At 40.2% G+C, this 19,490-nt stretch overlaps 1 protein-coding gene across 1 annotated transcript in view; it reads left to right on the forward strand.

The window, feature by feature from the left end:
* Positions 1–19,490, forward strand: part of ARHGAP24 (Rho GTPase activating protein 24) — a 183,241-nt gene that overhangs the window by 15,258 nt on the left and 148,493 nt on the right. The window contains exon 2 of the mRNA XM_057379633.1: positions 15,475–15,674. Coding sequence (XP_057235616.1) covers positions 15,495–15,674 — 180 coding nt within the window. The 5' untranslated portion in view covers positions 15,475–15,494. The remainder of the gene's footprint in view (positions 1–15,474; positions 15,675–19,490) is intronic.

Raw genomic sequence — 19,490 nt, forward strand, 5'->3', positions numbered from 1 at the left:
TGCTTCTCGAGCCACTCCTCTGTGTGCCTTAGTGARCCCACGTGTGTCACCCCCCTTTAAAGTTGCTTTGTCTCCTTGCTGTTTGCACCCTTCAAACATTTGTGGAATGTTTTGTGTTCTTGGCTGTCAGGGTGTCAGTCCAACCAAAAGCTCATCTCCTTTTCTCTGCCCTGAATGTCTGCCAAGCTGTCTTTGCTGTTTTCAGTGGAGAAAAATCGAAATTGGTAAACAAGTTGTTGATGTATTGATACACTGTGTTATTTTCCATACTGAATTGGAAAGCAAGTTTGTAAATAGCTTGTTATATATCACCACTGTTAGGGAACTGTAGTGGAGAAACAGATCTATATTTACTCTGTATTCCTTCCAGGCTGTTTTTATCAGAGAAGGCAAATGGTATTTTTCAGATGTGAATCTCGCAAGAAATAGGCCAGAATTGCAGTGTCTTCTCTGTTTATTCTGTCTTTCAAATGTGATTTTTGCAGTTCTCATGAGGATAAGAGTGTTTTATAAATCTTAAAGGCAAGCTGTCTGTCCAAATGCAATCACTTCACTGCCTTAGGATAGGAAGGGAAAACTTGTATTAGTTTTGACAAAATCAGAGTTTTGCAAATTGTTCTATCACTTCCAAATTGCCACTTTCCAGTCCCCTTTTTTTCCCAGGGATGCCAGGACAACTTGCTAAGGTTTTGCTTTGCAGATTTAAGCTCGAGTGGGCTGCTTGAATGGTAAGTTCTTCTGTATATCTGGACCATGAATTATGCCAGGATGCTCTCCAGGTCCCAGACTTGAGATATCTTTTGGGAAACCCCAGATTCCTTGGCAGTCTCTCAGGAAATGTCACGGTGCTGTGAGAGCTACTTATGTCCTTCCTTCCTTACAGGAAAAATAAAGTAAAATTCTCCAGTGAACCATAATAAAGATGATAAAACCAGCTTTGTTCTGAGAGGCTGTGTTGAAATCTTAGAACTGTTTTCGAATTTTTTTTTCATTCCCTTGTGTGCTCTGCTGGTTATCATGGGATTTTTTTTCCACCGGAATTGTACCCCCTTCTTTTTTTATGCTGTTGTTGTTTTGTTTTGTTTGGGGTTTTTGTTGGTGTGTATTTCGAAACTGCAGTTCAAATAATTTGGGATTAGAGTTTAGGGCATTTAATGCATATTTGCCAGAGAGAAGAACTGGAAGTCATGTTAAAAATATTTTGCTTTCATGACATCCAGATGTGTCTAGAACTTCCTTCGTCTATCTGCAGTGGTGACAACATCTGTTTTCTTCTTTTCCTTTCACTTCATCTTCTTCACAATGGAGTAATTCAGAGGATAAAGTGGYTTAGCCTCCACATAAACTGTGACACAGAGACATGGTCAGTTCTCCTCAGGATCTGCTCTGGATTGGAATTCTGTCTGCACCCAGGAGCTGTTGCGAAGTGTGTCTGTATGCCACCTTTTCATGCTGTYGGGTTCCTATTTGTGCAATCATTGCTTGATTTTGAGAGCATGTTGTCAACTACTGTAATAAATAATRTAGTGTGGYTCCCTCTGAARGTGCTGGAATGTATCTGAAATGATRACTGAAAGGACTCAGACTGAGATTTAAGATGAGAAAATCCTGAGAAAGGTGAGAGTGGTTCTTGGGAATGTGCTAAGGTCCAGTATTGTCTTGTAGGACTGCAGTCATAATGGCACTTTAGACAGTCTTAAAGTAGCTGCTGAGAAAGAGAGGCTCTTCTTTTGTGTACTTGAGCTTGTACTTGGATTTGGCATTAAATCACATATTGCAGCAATTGCCATGACAAATGTGTCTACTTTACAGATTTTTGTTCCACCTCCGTTGTGCCATTTTCTGCAAAAAATTGTGTACCTCTGACTGTGGTAGAGATTGTCACTCTTATTATGGGACCGGCAAATGAAAGTGCCCTCTTGAGACAGCAGGCGGGTTTTTTTTTGGTTACCAAAAATGTGCATTCTTAGCTCATTATCCTTCTTGGGAGCAATGAACCAYTTAGTGTGGACTGGAGGATTTTCTTACATTGTTCTTTATGTTGTACAGATCTGCTAGGAAGGTGGGGGACAGAAGGTGGAATGGTTTTAGCTTCCCTGGCACCATTTGAGAAGGGCAGGTGGAGTTTTGCATGACAGCCTTATATTTCTCCCTTATATTTCTCCACTGTTGAASCAGGTGTGGAGCTGTCAGAGGCTCAGCACAGCTGTGCCCGTGTTATGCTTGGATGCCCTGCTTGGGTGTTTGTGCAGGAAAAGCTGTGTGACTGAGCTGGGTAACAGAGTACTAACCAAATCATTGCCTGGTAAATTCCTGGGAATGTTTTTTACTTGTACAAAAATATTTACAGAGGGAATGGTTCGTTTGCMAATTTTGAGCAGAAGAAAATAAATTGAGGTGAGATTACAAAAGAACAGTTTAAAGAGGGGGCGGGGCAAAAGCAGGTGGTTTGAAATCAATCGATCACGCTCACTCCTCTTCCACCTACAGTTTCTTCAGTCCAGAAAATGATCCTAGTCTCTTTTCCATTCATACTATTTTTTCAAAATGCTTTTGGAACGGAAAAAAAAACCCCAAAAACAAACCTCCAAAAAACTCCATGAACTGTTAAAAAGAGTTTAGAAAAAGAAGCTRTTCAAGCTTATAGGTTGTTCAGCAAGCTTTAAAGAACCATGTGAATTACTGCAAGTGAAAATTTTCACTTATTTGCTTAGTGAGTAAAAGATGTCTCTCTTTTAATTAAAACTGCTTACTGGATCTTTTCCCACTCTGCCAGAAGAAAACATTGATTAATGTCCAGCCCAGGGATAACTGATTCAGTCTCTACAGAGATCTGATAATAGTGATGAAAATTAACTAGAAGTAGTTCTGGTGATTTAGCACTTTATGTCTTGCACTTAGCTTTAAAGCTGACTGTATTTTTCAGTGYGTTTTGGTATAGGTTTGAGATTAATTTAGTCCTGTTTTGTCATTGGAGTTGAAAAGGAGGAAGAGTTAGCAATGCACAGATAAGTTCTCATGGATTTTGGGAATGAACTTAGGCAACTTCTTCATTAGCTGTATGAAATTTGTCTCAGTGTGAACAGGATTRCCTGTATGGCTAGATCAGTAATGTAGCCATATTATGTGTTTTGGTCATGTGAATTGTCCCAGTGAAGTGTTTRTATGTCTGATAAGAAATATTGGACTCTGTTTGAGCACCAAAGTGAATGTTCTTGAAAATTTCTGAAAATACAGTCGCAATGGTCAAACTTTCAGGCTATTCACAAGATTTTTGTGCCACTGAAGGCAGAAAGAGCTGCTCCTTTGGAGAAGTTTCAAACAAATTCTATATAAGGACTAAAGCATCGACTCATAGCAGGGATAGACAAAATTCTGAATAATCAGCAAGGACTCCAGCAAGGTATCTCATGAAAAATTTACTTCTGCTTCCAAGTGTCAAAACTATTTCCTGCAGAGCTTACYGATCAAACTGGTTCCTATCAAGCTATGCACCAAAGGATGGAGCTCCAAAAGAAGAATTTGTTCACCACTAAATAATTTCTGATGTGTAGAAATACTTTCAAAATAGGTGAAAAAAAATCAACCCCAACMTGCGAAGCTGGGGCTTTACTCTGCTTTGGATTCAGTCACTGTTATGTTAATATTTGAGGACAGACTAAACAGTGAGAACTAAACATACATCCTGCCTGCAACACCAGTTAAAACAAGAAAGCCACCTACACTTGGTGGAGGGGAGTGCCTTCTTTTCACAGCAATAACCAGAAATGAAATTAGCAGTAGATGCACAGAAATGTTTTTTGCTATGCTGTATCTATTCAAATAATAAAATGAGCAAGGTTTATGCTGTAAATCTATCCAATGCTGGTGGATGATACTAAGAACTGCAAGTGCTTGTGCTTTCAATTTGTCTTGGCTAAACATCTTGTAGGCTTGTCTGTCTTGGGGGTGTTGGGAAAGTGATGGATTTAGTCTTTTGGTCTTGGGTTTCCTGGGGCTTCCTGTACTGAGAGGTGTACATTCTTTCCCCCTTTTGTCTAATTTCCTCCCTTTGAAGTGGAGATCAGACTTCCATTGAAAGCAGAGGTTGTCCAGATACATGGCATGTGAACATCTGACTTTGAGAGTACATGAAAGGCTTTTATTACTTTCTTTTAACATTTCTGTCTYGTAATATCATCCTAAATCACACTATGAAATGAAATCATAATAGTTGCTGCCTAGTTTCCTTGTGTGTTGTAGAAAGCTTAATGCCTTATGTACAGGATCTCTCAAGGCCTAGCTGAGATTTCAGCTGCATTGTCTTCCATATGTTTGGAAAAAAACCCTTCATCATCTGCATCCAATTTAGCAGAGAGCTGGAATGCCGGAAACATGTTTTTGTTCTTGATGAAATATAACTGCGAGTGCTCTGTGAGCAAAAGCATCACATTGGACTTGTTCCTCTGTTTGTGTRAAGCAGAGATGTCCAAGTTCTAGCTGCTTTTATTTATAGGTTTTGATCTGTATCACTTTGGTGTGGGTGAGCCTGGGGGGCCGCAGTGAGCCAGACAAAGCCATCAGGGCAGCAGTGGTTGTGCTTAGCTCTTGGTGTAGGGCAGAGGAGCTGTGCTGCTGCTGCTCTGCCCCTGCTGCGGGAATCTCTSATCCTGAATGAGCTGGCTGCTCCTGSAGCTTTCTTGCAGACCCTGSCAAAGGACTCTTGGTGTGATGTTTSATATCTCAGTATCTGCTRCTTAGACTCTTCAGCAGGCCTTGGTGCACAAGGTAGGTAGGTAGTGCTGCTCTGTTACAGTGCCTAGTCACGAATAGCAGCTGGATTAGTAATTTTCCTGTTTGTTTTGCTGAAATACGTGGCAAATTTCGCCATCCTGAGAGGCAGAGTGTGTTGGTGCTTGTAGGCATTGGTGTGTTTTCTATGTGTTTTGTCCAGTTTCCTTTACCAGCCTTTTGCTGTGAGGCTGAATGCCTTCAACAAAGAATGCTGACATCTGTTATCTGTGCTGAATTGTTTTTCTCTGTGTAAACTTGAAAATTKTATGTACAAAGCTATTTTTATTTGTTTGAAACTTCCAGGGCATTTGACTGTTTTGTTAGGAAATGGAAGGTCAAATAAATGTTTTTGAGGATTCTTGCTGTTCACTCTTAATAGTTCTGAAGCGGCACCAGCAGTATAATGTCTTCTAAAAGACAAAGGAATAATTGAAAACAAAAAAAGTGAAGAATTAGAAAAGCTTAGCCAGAACTAATGTAACAAGAGAAGTCAGGTCACAAGACAATAATCAGGGCATCTGTGCTGCAAACTCCCTAAGTATGAAGTTCTTTGTTTTCTACAAAAACCAACTGTTGCTTCAGTGTCATCTGTTTGCACTGGCTGATCTGTTTTTTTTAAAGGTTAATTATCTTTTTTCATTCTTAAAGGTTGAAATATTGTCTTGAGAACCATTGTGTCTGTTGGAAGAGAAGCTGAAAAATGTTACTCCATCTGCGTCTGTTCTAATTAAACTTAGTTCCTAAATTTGGGTGAATGATGGATCAAGCTGCTAAAACACACAACTMTGTAAAAATTGCTTTCTGTGAGGTTGACACCTAGAGATTTTAYCTCCAACTTAGAAGAGCAGAGTCAACTTTCAAATCATTGTCTTACCAGAGCAGATGAAAAAGTGAGGTTAAGTAGTTAGGGTTGCAGATACAGAGGAAAAGGAAGTCAAGTATGAAGTTACTAGGAGGCTGGATTAATTTAATTGCCTTACACTGGCTTTTCTGTCGTGTCTGTTCTAGAGTTTGGTTGTGTGATTCCTTGGGAAAAATTGTCTATAACTGATGGTTGTAAAACAATAAAAGTCACAGTTGTAGCTTTTACCCATTTCTACTGAACTGGCTTTGCAAATGGAATAAATGGTGGTGATGATTCTGTTAGCAGTTAGCTCATGTAATTCATGCTTTCTAGAATGCACCTTATTCTGCAAAAAGAARTCCTMAARMAATCTGYGCTTTGGCAAATTARGAGGTGCTTRAGTTTGTGAGRCACTGATTTAAACCTCATTTGGTTTCCTGCACTGATAACACATGTTGCTTTTGGAATGCAGGATGGTGTTGGTGCAGKTTATAGAGAACCTGAAGGTTACAAGTACTGCAAAAAAGGTGTCCTTCTTTCTGAAAATAAAGAGCAAAAAATCAAGGGGGCAACTGTGCAGAGCCATGATAGCCATTCAGAGAGAGAAGAGGTGTTTTTGGGATGTGGGTGACAAAGCTTCTCTGCTGTTTTGGCTCCAGTAGTGTGAAACAGTAAGGCTGTCTGACTGGAGGTGATAACCTCCTTTCGCTTGGGCACGCTGATGTTCTTCTCTGCAGATAGTGACTTAACATGAAACACAAACTATCCTTATTGTAAAGGAGTTAATAAGAAAAACTTCTGTCATTCATACCAGGAGAAATTTCTCTTCTCAGGATACCCCGTCTCTCTTAAATTAGATAAACTGAATAAATTGATCTCTGTAAACATGAACATGCTCAGCACAGTTTCAAAGTGGCTGCAGAGCCAGGACCTGCCATCTTTGGATTATTTTTTCTTGTGCTTTTGCATCTGTTTCTCTGAAGTGTTAATCCTAGTTAATGCCACTGTCTCTTTTTGTAGCCTGCCTAAAACTTAAAGAGTGCCTAATGTTGTTTCCTACTAGTTGGTGCTTTCTTTTAAAAAAAAAAGAAAACAAAAAAGAACTGTTTTCCTTAAGTTTTATGTAGGGGAGTAACATGTACCTGTCTTCTGGTTTTGAATCCTGTTAAGTAAATAACTCAACTTGGTTTTCCCTTTTTTTGTTTTGGGTGGAGCAATGTCAGAAACAGATGCTTACATGTTTGTAGCTGTCTTCCAGGTCACTGAAGGTAACCAGTTACTTGCTAAAGTGTTCTTGACTTTAGCTCTGTTTCTCCCTCAGCTCACACAGCATAGCAATGATCACATATAAAAGACACACATGAGCACAAAATGGTTTCAGAAAAGGTGTGTTCACCTTTTAACTGTGGGTTATGGTGGTAGAGTCTGAAGACTCTGGATGCAACACAGCTTTGCCTTTAATGGTCCTTCAGTACAAGCTGGAAAAGTAGGTGTTAGCATTCATGCACAGATTGACCTTTTAAAGGATAAGAACCACATGAATTTATTATATTCCTCCATATGAATTCATTTTAGAGACAGAGTATAGTGTTGGTGCTGATTTAGGAATTCAAGGACAGTATTCACTTTGCTTAGAGCTTTACTGGAAAGGGCAGTGCCACAGTGGTGTTACTTTTACTAATACATAATGATTTCTACTTTTCTAAAACAATTTAGGTGGCATGACATACTGCTGCTTTCTGAAATACATAGGAAGGATTGTGGACTCTATTTTTCTGATGCAAACTTGGTTTTTAAAATGTTAGTTCCCTAAGTATGAATTAATGCTTTTCCTGGGAAGAAGATGGAAATGCCGACTACAAAGTAATGGTGCTTATTTAGAGTTGGCTTTTTCAGTGGAAAGACACACATCTGCTTTACAAAAATTTGACTGTATTGTCTCCAGCATTCTAGCATGGAAATTTATGTCAGTATGGTTAATGTTTTTAAGTGACAGAGGCAATTACCATTTACATAAAACATTTCAGAACAGCATTAAAACGATACTGATTCCTGTCTAAAAGTAGGTCTATTTAAAGTTTAGGTCCTGCTGGGGTTGGCACGCAGTGAGGACACAAATCTTGGCTCCGGTACTAAGTTTAGTAGGAATGGAAGCAGATGCACCTCTGAGGTTGCCAAGTTTGAGCCTTTGGTTCTGACTTGTCCATGTTTGTTTGAGTTGGGACAGTGCCAAGATGCTGTCTGAGGCTGGGTGRGTGCTCACTACCTGTGTACATTATGTACCTGTCTGCTTAATATCCGCATGTTCTTCTGGATGCATAGAGGGCAGGTGGGAAATGGGCATGGTAATTCTGGATTTCAGGGCAGGYACAGGCCCTAACTCTGTCAGTTTCTCTGACACACTGGGACAGGATGCTCCCATGTGCACATCTGTGATACCATGGTCTTTCTGGTGAGTACATGGAAGTGTGGGAGATTWGCTTCAGAGGAATCTGTCAGCAGATCACCAAGTGCTGCTGTTACTTGAAATTCTTCRAACTGAAAAGGATAAACATTATATCGTACATAACAAAGCAGAGGAATGCTCATGGCAAATATGTTCAAAATAACTCCACAGATTTCTGTTTGTCAAATGTGAACTAATGTAAGGCTTAAAAGGTCATTGTGGGCTGAGATGAGGTAGGTTGAACCTTGCTTTGTTTCCCCTAAGGCTTCTGTGGAGGCACCCAGAGATAAGGTTCCTCCTGCTCTGAAAATCCAGGTATCCAGACAGATGTTCTCAGCCAGTAGTTCCTKTGTTAATCTTTTTGCCAAAGTTGGGATGTTGCTGGGGCTGCGTTTTCTCTGAGCAGCAGAGGAGTTTGAAGTGTGGTGCAGGCAGCAAATATTCATCTTTCTTCCTCCCACTCTCCAGCAACTAGCAACTCTTTCTGCAGAACTTGTGAGCTCCTTTAATTTGCAAGTACAGCAGCTTTGGGAGGAGGCTTTTGCTGCCATAGAATGTGTTTTTGCTGCTTGGCAGCATACTTAGTGAATGTCACTTTTAGTGTCTTGATTCCCTTGGTCCGTTTTACAAGGAATGTGAAAGGCCTGAACTGCTGTGAATAGGACATCATGTTGTGTTGGGTTTCCTAAAAAAACATTCAGCCTTGTTTCATTCTGAGTGATTCACTGTCAGAGGGCTGCTGGCATCTATACTCGGATGTCTTTTGCTACCAGCCTTTGAAAACAAAGAGTAGTGCTAGAGATTATTTTTACACTTTGAGAGATCATCTGTTGAGATCATGCTTGGGCACAACTCTTAATCAATTCTTTTGTAAGTGAAGCCAGTACGTGCTGAAGTATTTCCACTCACGTGGGAATTAAGTTACTTTTAAGCTGTCCTTACAATCACTTTCTCCATCTAAAGTATGAAACTTTAAACAGGGTTTATGTATTTCCAGTGTCAGATAGTCTGAGGCAACATTACCCTTTGGTTGGAAGAGACATCTGGGAYTTGGAATATCTTTCAGCTGTTCCAGATGCTGCTTTTGACTTGCTCCCTGACCTTTTCACTGCTCAGTATTTCAGCTCCTGAGACTTGTCAACTGTTCTGCATTTCTTTGTCCATCTTGCATCAGTTGACCCTTTCAGCGCTCAGAGGCTCTTTACTGCCTTGTCTGTAGTCTTTTAAGCTTCTACAGATTGTTACAGCCAATTTTCTGCTGTATGCAGTTTACCTGTAGCATTGCCAGTTGTGCAGAATAAGACACTTGAAATGTGGGCAGAAACCTGGAAGATAAAGGACTGCTCCATTCTAACCATAGAAAAATTTTKACTTTTWAAGGYCACCTAGTCCAACYCCTCTGCAGTGARCAGGGACAGCTTYACTATTCCAATCACTTTSGTAGCAGCAACTTCCTTGCAAGTGTGTGCTACCATSTAAGGAACAAGCTGAGGGGATATATATATAATGGGTAACATGCAAAAGCATGGCAGAGGGAGTTATCCTTGGAAGTTACTTAAGTTCTTCAAAAGCCTTTCCTATGCTGTGACATTTTGCACTCATTCCTAAATCAGACATGGTATATCCTGTACTTCAGAAAATATACCCAGGCAGATTTGTGTGCAAATGTCTGCCAGTTACACAGTCTTCTACAGGTGGGGTCCATCTCCACTCAGAAAAAGGTAGTATGATTAGGAAGTGATGGAGAGAAGGAAATGTCCCTTCTGGGTGTCAGAAGAGAATCCGTGATGAACAAAGTGCTCTTAGCTATGCAATTTTGTTATGGCTTCCTGCTGCCACAGCAGTGGTGGGAGGACAAGAAAGGATTTGCTTGAAAGCTGCTGTAYGGATTTAAACAGAATAGGAGTGAATGACCAGTGCAGCAAAAGTTAAAGCTGTGAAAATTAATTTGAATGCCGATCCGACAGTGTGATGCTGCAGTAACAGAACTGCTGCAGTTGATTTGCTTTTATAAAACTCTGCACATACATGCTAACACTAGTCACAATCACAGAAAACAAATATCCACAAACAAAAGTGGATGTTTTAAAAAGTGCCTGACAGAATTTGTTTAATAATTCCCATAGTAATTCACAAGAACTTGAATGTCTTCTTATATTCTTTATAAATCCTCTAATCCTGTTTTATTTGAGCTATTCATAGCTGTGCTTTAATTCCTGTTAGGAAACAATAGGATTATAAAGGTTTGGCTGTCTAAGAATATCTGGTAGATGGTTCTGACATGAAAATACAAATCAGGTACTAAAGAGTTATATTTGACCACGGCCTGAATTTTCTGGCAAAATTATTGGGTCTTGGTTTATGAACAGATCCCAAAATGCATACAAAAGGTAATGGAAGTCTTTCTCAACTTCACCAGGCAGTGAATCTCACCTGCTACAGTCTGACTGCTGATAACACTTCTCACTGTTTTTTATTGCCTAAGGAGTAATTGTTCAGGCCTTGGAATTAAAATTCTTCCAATCAAAATACATTCAGGCTGTCCCYGTTAGGACAAAAGTGAGAGTGAGGAATGCAGAACAGCCAGATGATCTGTGCCCAGGAGCRTTAACTGCCAGTAGTACAAGAGTTTTCTCAGATGTCTCAGAARACCTTTTGAATAAAATTATACATCTGTTTTAAAAGTTTTTGGAGGAAAGCTACTGGCAAGTGTACTGCTGCAGGTTTTGGAAAAGAACAGGACTGGAATGCTGTAAAATCTGTCCTTGCAGTGAAAGAACCTGAGATATGCTCCATGCAACGTAAAAATGGTTGCTGAGAACAAACAGGTATTAGCTCTCCTCTTAAGCATGTTTTAACCTCCTTGGCATGTTTTTTTTTTCCCTTCCGTGTGTAGTATCCTGTGGACACAGCAGATRAGTGGCAACTGGTTTGAAATACCCTGATGGTGGGAAATAGGCAGGTCTTTTGCTTCCTGCAGCGGGTGCTTTCAAACTCTTGCCTCTGATGCAGCAGAGATTCAGGTGTCTTGAGACATCCAGCGAGCAAGATGAATGCTGCCAATGTTTTCACCTATTAAATGGTTTTAAGAAGCTGCTACTCAGCAAGACTAAATCAAAAATAAAAGGAAACTTGCTGGTCAGAAGTAGCAGCTCTGTACCTGAAAGATAATCTTAAACTCAGGCACTTATGTTCTGTATAATAAATGCTCTTAGGCACTTCGTAAATAAGTAGAAGGGACCCAGAATTAGGCATCACTTGGGAAGTGGTGTAAGTGTTGAAGTACTAATCTAATTTTGTACAGCGCCTCTGTGTCACAAAGACATGAATTTTGTGTGTGTATATGTGTTTGGCAGATATGTTCAATAAGGAAGCCAATTGTTGCTACAAAATTGCAGCCTTTTACTGGCTATCTGTCCATGTGTCTGATGCAGGGAAGTCATGTCTGTGCAATTGTTTGCCTGCCCTTTTGGGAGAGCGAGGGAATTAGATGTTGAGACAGGCTGAAGGAGTATGATTCTGGGGAAGGCGCTCTGGTGGCTTCTCACATTTATCCATTTTGTGGTGGGCTCACTCTGGGCTGCAATGAACAGCATCTGAGCAGTGGCAAAGATGAAGAGTTACTGGGAGTGAATTCTGCTGATGTTTTGCATGCTTGAAATGTGCTATCTTGGCCATGAGAAATTTCAGTGAGAAGAAAAACATTGACTGCAAACCACTGGGGTTTCTTGCCAAGCAGATCATCTTCATGCAGTCCTGTGACTGTTCTTGTAACTGGATTTGGTGCGCTTTAATGAGTTTCTCTGACTATTTCCTGGCAAAGTGCTGAGATCTGGGGGAGCTGCCCAGTTCCATAATTTGAGTATAGAGTGAGTGGTAGCTGAGGAGAAACACTTCCCTGCTTTCTGTGCCTGCCACCRGCACAGACCTTCCACATTGGCAAGCAGAATGTAAGTGCAGTTACTTGCCTTCTAGACCGACCAGTGAGAGAGGCAAATGGTTTATGGGAGCAGAAAAAGGTTGGATTGAGGCCAGTGGTGGTGGATGGCGATGGTCTCCGTGGACCAGGAGATGTTGATACAGAGCCAATGTGTCAGGGAACATTTCTCATTTTGTTTGCTTTGCACTCCCRATGTCCAGACAAGCCCAGGAGAGTGAGTCCACAGGCAGCCCCAAATGAATATATTGCATAGAATTTATTCAGTTCTGGTCATTACCTCAACTGGAGGCTGGCCAAGTCGGTRGAGTTGACTCTGGCAGCAAGTGCAAGTTGTGTTTCCTGTTGAGAAGATGAGTTTGAGGAATATTCTCATTTAGGGCTTGAAAACGCATGGCATTCTGCCTCATCTTATGAGACCAGGAGGACTTGGAGTATGTTGATGCAATTCCACACTTTGTCATGAGTTGTTTACATACTGTTTGCACCTCACTGTTCTCTGCATCGGTGCCAGCACCCTGATATTTCTGCAATTTATTTTTATGATCTTAGTGTWGAAACAGCTGTAAAAACAAGTAGTGAAAGTGAGCTGGCTGCTGGAATTTCTGATTCCAAGTCTGGTTTGTAGTAGGCAGATATTGAAYGGGAAGGATATATGAAAAGCAACAAATAAATTTGATCTCTGGACTAAATGCAAACAAATTAGATGGCTGACTTTGTGACTGCTGAAGAGAATTAAATCACTAGTGAATGAAATAATGCAACTATTTTTGTACAGAACATGTCCGAGGATATACTACTGTTTTAAAGGAGATCTTAYACTGTCCTGTGAAGACTTGGGAGTAGTAGGACTGTCATCTCTCCTACACCTCATTTGTTTTAGTATTGTGGAAATAGATAGAAATTTTACCAGATAAAGAGATTGAAGTGTATTAACATTTTCCTTGGCTAGATAAAATCCATATGCTTACTTTGTGCACTGGTGTCAGCACCATTGGACTGTGACTTGATGGAACAAAATACAAACCAGTCTTTCATCCAAGCAAMTAATTGTTTTTGACTTTGGTATTTAGATTCTTGTTTATGGTCCAAGTGTAATAGGGACCTAATATCCTTAGCACTACAGTGATACACATAATTGCTGTATTTAAACTCCTTCTTTGTCCCTGCCTTGAGGCTTGCCCAGGCAGCAGAGATGAACTGATCATCAGCTAATCAGTTGTGTACCAAGGAGCACAAGGTAGTCTGTAGGTAATGATTTTGTTCCTTTTTTCAGTTGTAATAATTTACAATGCATTGTTGTTTACAATGCTCTCCTTGAAATATTTGCTAAGTTAYTTTCTAGGGGTGTGAGTTGGAGGGCTGCTTCTTGGCATCTGCATTGGTCCAGCAAAAAACAACAGCATCCAAGACGTTCCTGCTCATATTCAAAAAATGCCCAACATGAGTTGGGGGCATTTCCTTTTGGAGAGAGATCAGTGTGATCTAAGGACTTGTGAGCTGGTTCATTCTTGTTCTCCCAATTGTAACCTCARGCACACACACACAAAAATCTTTATCTGCTCTGCAGGGAGCCAGATGTGTTTGTTTGTGGGGACACGGGACTCAAGTAAATCTCTCGGTACAAGTGTTCTGTGTGACTTCAGGTGAACCCTAAAGAGACAGGAGAMAGATTTCCTTTTTCTGAGAAGAATACCAAGTGATTTAAGTTTTGATYCTGCAATTTGTACTTTTCTGAAACCTCTGTGCTTGTGTTGAGGCCTGTTAACCTCAGTGGCACAGGGCAGTGAGGAGTTGTAATCACAGCRATCAGATTCCAGGATCCATCCCAAAGCAGGGACGTGACAACAGGCTGAGTGTAGGCATTAAAAGAAAAAGCTGTAAACACACAGCAGACATGGCAGCTGAAGAAGTTGTTCCAAAGGAGGATGTGTGAGCAGTARGAAGAAAGGAGCCAAAGGAAGAAAGGGCTGAAAACCACTTCTGACTGGAATCTATTGATTTCTTCTTGTATTGTCATTTATTTTATAGTGATGTAACACTATCCAGACAAACTAAGTGTATTAATTGTCAAAGGGATGGTCTCCTGTGTCAAATGAGTGTGTTACCTGCATTCCTAGTCTGCCTTAGAAGCTGAGTACCTCCCTTTGCAGTGCTGATGCCTATTCACTGTGTTCTATAAGAGTATTGTTGTTGTGTAGGGGACCAGAGCATGCCAGGCTTGGAATCACCAGCCTGCTTTGCCAAAGTCACAATGTGAAGCTTGGATGTAGATAGTCTTAGTCAGAGATGTCTGCTGTCTGCAATGTCAAGAATATTTAATTCTTTTCCCAACCTGATATTTAGAAATAAGAAACTACCTATGAAGCCARCTTTTCCAGGCCCTAACAGCTCTGCAAGCTCCTGACGAGGCAAGAAGATAGCTAGTGATAGTCTGGAAAGAAAAGATGCATGTTGTTTTTCAAGCTATTACAGAGTGGAATTTCACCGTTGATATTGCACACTGCTGTGTTTGTGGTCATAGGCACATTTTATTCTGTTTTGGTAAAAACTCTTTGGCACATCTAGGTTTTGGTTCGATTTGTGTTTCAGCTGGAAATATCAGAACTTGCATCTTGAAATCCTAAGTTTTTTGAGCTTGAGACTTAATAGAGAATCAGGGAAAAAGTTTTGACTATGAAGGTTAAGCACATTATGGCATGATTATATGTACAAAATTCATCAGAAAGAGTCATAACCAGAAACTGTTAAAAGGTATGGTTTTAATAAGGCTAAAATGCCACATGAAACTTAGTCAAGTTTAGTTCCACAGTTCAGTTCTAGTTTTGAGCTTAAGATGGGACAAAATTCTGCAGGATTTGCCAAATATCTGTTACGAGAGTCTAGACACCCACTTCAGTCAGGGGTTGCTTGTATGAGGTGATATGTAACTTCTTGCATTTACTGTCACCATTCCTTTAAATGGACTTCAGTAAAATGGACAACAACAGAAAAGCTTGTTTGTCTGGTGGTGTGAAATTAAACTTTAGTGAAGTAGAGGGTGTCTTGACATTTCCTGAAAGCCCCAAGTCTCCCAAGGAGTTTTAAATGGGGCTGTCCACTAGTCAGCTGCTTTCCTTAATCTGAGGAAGTACTGTAAATTCATTCCTTGTTACTKCCTGTAATCCACAGAATTTACCTCAAGGAACAGCTAATGTCTGCAGTGCTGATGAAAATGGCTTGCACAGCACTTGAACAAAACTTTTGTCTCTCGCCTGCTTTTTTAGCAGTTCATTACTATTTTAGTATTTTATAGGTGAGTAGTAATTCTCTCAGCTGATGGGGTGCTGGTATGGGAACAAGCAGGCAGATGGTAAATGCTTTTTAATACTTTTGTAGTCCAGSAGTGTTTCTTTTCCAGCTGTGTTGAAAGAGCGAGTTACTGCCTGGATAAYAATCTAATTATTTTACCTTTTCCTCTCGTTTGCCCGACAGGAGAGTTGCCCATTCCCAGCATGGAAGAACACAATGGCTCTTCAGAGACTCCTGCCSTGAGCCAAGGGCGGCACGTTGCCATCAAGTGTGGGTGGCTGCGGAAGCAGGGGGGCTTCGTCAAGACCTGGCACACACGCTGGTTTGTCCTCAAGGGGGACCAGCTCTACTATTTCAAAGATGAAGATGAAACCAAGCCCTTGGTAAGTGAAAGGAGGAGATAGGATGGGAGGTCAGGGAGAAAAAAGTGAGTTAATGCGAGYGGAATTGTCTGGTGTCTAAAGCACCRAACTTCTCCATCTCTGTCGCTGACACAGTGTTAGATTTGGGATTTTGATTACACTGAGACAGGTCCTGGCAGTTAGTGTGATTTCCCCATCAGACTAATTTCTAAAACTTCCTTTCCCAGGTCAGGTTTTCTCATTTCTGCATTTTAAAGGGAGACAAGTATCCAGGAAGTTCAAGTGGCAAAAATCAGTCAGATGGTCTTGACTGAGGCAGATGAATAAGCTGTATTTGAAAAGATTTTGCTTGCCTTTTTTTTTTCTTTTTTTTTCCTGCTTACTATACCGAGTATCCCTGCTTCGTGTCATCCTCAACAAGACTGTAGCCTGAATATATTGCCATCTGTAATATGGAACAGACTGGTGTCTGTCTGCTTGGTTCTCTTGTGATGATTTACTGCTCCTTAACCCTCATTGCTTTTCCTATTTATTTATCTTTTTTACCAGCATACTTTAGRACCATCTATCCCCAGAGTGCCATAGGAGTAAAGTAGTGATGCCTCTTGGGTCAGGGCAGGCCTGAGTCTCTTTGATAGTAAGGATCTCTTGCTAGCACCTACAGGGGTATGATAGTCTCATCTATTAATGATTTTCTAGATGTTTGTGACTTTAGAAAAAAGCTTTGACAGCTGTGAGTTACTTCTGTGCAGATATTAAAATGTGATCATCACAGCCACATTTTTTATCGGTACTAAATTTCTGATGGTACAGCTTTTGTATAGAATTTCACAGGAAGTTCTCAGAGATGTAAAACCCATCTAATCCAGCTTCTTGTATGAAACAGGTCATGACTCTTGGCCAAGCTCTAGATTGCATTATGGTGCATATGTTAAGAAAAGTACTCAGTCTTGTGGTAATTGTTTCCAAAGTATCAGTTAATCTCTAAGTACCTGTTTCACAGCCTTGGTAACTGGTTTTGCCTCMAATTATATCAGGTAGTATAGGTTAATAGAATAATACACTGCATATTTACAAATGATGTGTTAGGATGAWTACTTCGAATATGAAATAGCTAATRATTTCTGGGAAATACAATGTGTCTCCCACCATATATATCCTGAATCAAGTGTGTAAAAAGCAGCTATCAAAATAAAAGGTTTGTGGATGAGATKGTGGGTTTTCAGAGTATAACTCCACTTCCTAGCACTTGATACCTTCTAGCACTGTTGCATGCAAAGAATTCACGGCTGTTTGAGAGATGACACARTTCTGTGTTTCATGGAGCTTTTACAGCCCAGAGCTCAAATTATCTTCTTGTCTATCTGCTAGTGACCTGTGGGATGGCTTTAAAAGATCCARCTGAGTTTGCTGCTTCCTGTTTGTGAAACAGAGGTGGTGATTCTGATCTGATACTTGTGATAGGTTAAGTAGCAGCTTGTGAAATAACTAAAACCTAATTTGAATTTTCCATGTAAGTCTTAAATAAGTTCATAAAGATACCTAGGAATACAAAGTAGGGTGAGAAAAGTGCTGAGAGAAGTGTMACTTAAAATAGGCCAGTGGGTTTGGAAAATTAATGGGTGTGTCCAAATTGGTATCAGTCAATATCTCACCTTGGTGTAGCTTTTGAAATGTTTCCGAAGCAAACTGCAYAAGTGTCAGTGCCTGAAATATGTCCCAGGTTCAATGCCATATACAGAACTATTTTTTTCCCATTACATTGAAGGGTTTGCTGCATTAACTTTGACAAGAAAATCACTATGACCTTCTGGGAACCCTGTTATTCTTGCTGTGGTGAGCTAAAGCAAAAAACTCCACTGATACGATGAATTTTCAGTGCATAGGAATATTAGGAAATGGCAAGCATATTTTGTTATATTGGATCTGTATTTAGGATAAATACCTCCTTGTTTACTRCTGGACTGTACAGTCTGTACAATTTACAGATGTACAGTAATTCTTTTAGATGGTAATATAATGGAAAAAAGTTAATGAGGCTTTGTTCCAAATCAGATTGTAGTTTTTATTTTGCCTACTGGTTTGTTGTGTTTGGAAGGAGCCAGAAAGCAGTGATTACTCATACTGAGGAATATTCTAGTTGCACACCTTGCATATGTATATTTATACAAGGTGGAAGAACTATAGCAGGAGAGGACAAGCCAAGCCACTGACCTTATGTTCATAGTCTTAATGTGAATTAGAAAAAAGCAGCATCCAGTTTCTGGRGCAAATTCAGCATGTGTCCTGAGCACCAGTCTGCTTAACATTTGGGCTTGGCTTCTGTTCAGTCCATACCAGATATTATGCCATGATGTTTGTGTTGTTGAATATGAGTGTGATGTGAATAGAACCAAATTTCAGAAAAATGTTGTATAATCTGTCAGACTGTATTCCCCAAGTCACTGTGTATAATGGGAGTAAAAATAAGGAGGAACGTTTTGTGTCTAAGCCATCAGTAAATGCTCTGGAATTCCTGAAACAGGCTCATTTCCTGCTGGTAATAGAGATAGCTACCACRTATGCTTTAGTCAGTGCGCGTACAYCTCCTTGGTGTCTAGATTATTAGATTTAAAAGTCATTAACTATCAGTGTGAGTGTGGGGAATTGCCTCTGCCAGCCTGTGCCTACAGGCACACGGAGCTAGGGAAGAACAACAGAAGAAAAAGCAGTGCACAGCTGTTTGTCTTATAGTCAAGGTCAGTGGATTGTCATTGATTCTGTGTTATCATCAAACACAAGAATCTTTCCCTTGTAATGTTTTATCAGTAGGAGTAACATCTGTCTTTTGCACTGATCTCCCTGAAAATATCTCTGAGGATCTGGCAAAGATGAAATTTCTGTTTACTGAAGATGTGTGTATGGATAGCAATAATTAGTTAATTCCTCAAGACAAAAAAACCTAATAAATAAGTGAGCAAGCCATGTGAAGAARTAAATCTGATTTCTGATAATTCCACATTATCTCTACTGCTTGGAAATGATAACAGGGTTTTGCTTTTATTCTTTTTTCTATTTTGTGCTTTAGAAAACTAGTATTATGCTAGATCTGAAGGTCAGCTCTCCAAGCTTGAAATGTGGGCAGCTGAAAGAAATTAGRATTTAGCATTCTCTGTTCCACAGTRCAGCTGTTGTTTAAATGCAGCCYATGAAAATTAATTTCTCCCTTACTTCTTTCCTATGGTTAACCTCTCCAGCTGTGTCAGGGTTGACGTGGTCTTGACTGAAGACAGGAAGTCAGTGCCTGCTCAGTGAGACATGGTGCTTTTTCTGTGGGTTTGTGAACAGCAGAGGGGAGATTTGATGCAGTGTCTCCTTTTTGCAGTTTTGCTGTCTCACTCTCCCGATGTTAGTGAGCATGTGGGAGCAAAGTTTGGTAGCCTGTACTGATGGAACATTGTTGGTATTAGGTTTTAAATGAAAAAGAATGGGCAAGCTGATCCAGTGTAACTGTAGGTTTAGGCACCACTTTAATGTTGCCATGACTCAGCTTGGTTTGTGGACTTGAATTTGAGGTGTGTACAGGAGAGGGATCTTGTAGAGCTATGWATTAGCCTTCAGGAAACACTTGGTGTATGCCTGAGAGCTGACAATGATCTGCTRTTTCAGTTCATACCCCCTCCTGATAAAAACATGCAGTTTTTATCCTCAAGGGCTTTATAAGCTCTTAACTGTTCAGGTTAAGTAATGCTGAACAGTATTCAGTGGCTCACAGTGTCTTAGAGAGGCCCTGGGATGGCACAGCAGATTGAAGTGGAAAAGTGTTGGACTTAAATGTGGCATTTGAATTGGTTGTTG

This window comes from Malurus melanocephalus, unplaced genomic scaffold (assembly GCF_030028575.1).
Source record: "Malurus melanocephalus ecotype Western Australia unplaced genomic scaffold, MMel_1.1 scaffold_413, whole genome shotgun sequence".
Taxonomy (NCBI): Eukaryota; Metazoa; Chordata; class Aves; order Passeriformes; family Maluridae; genus Malurus; species Malurus melanocephalus.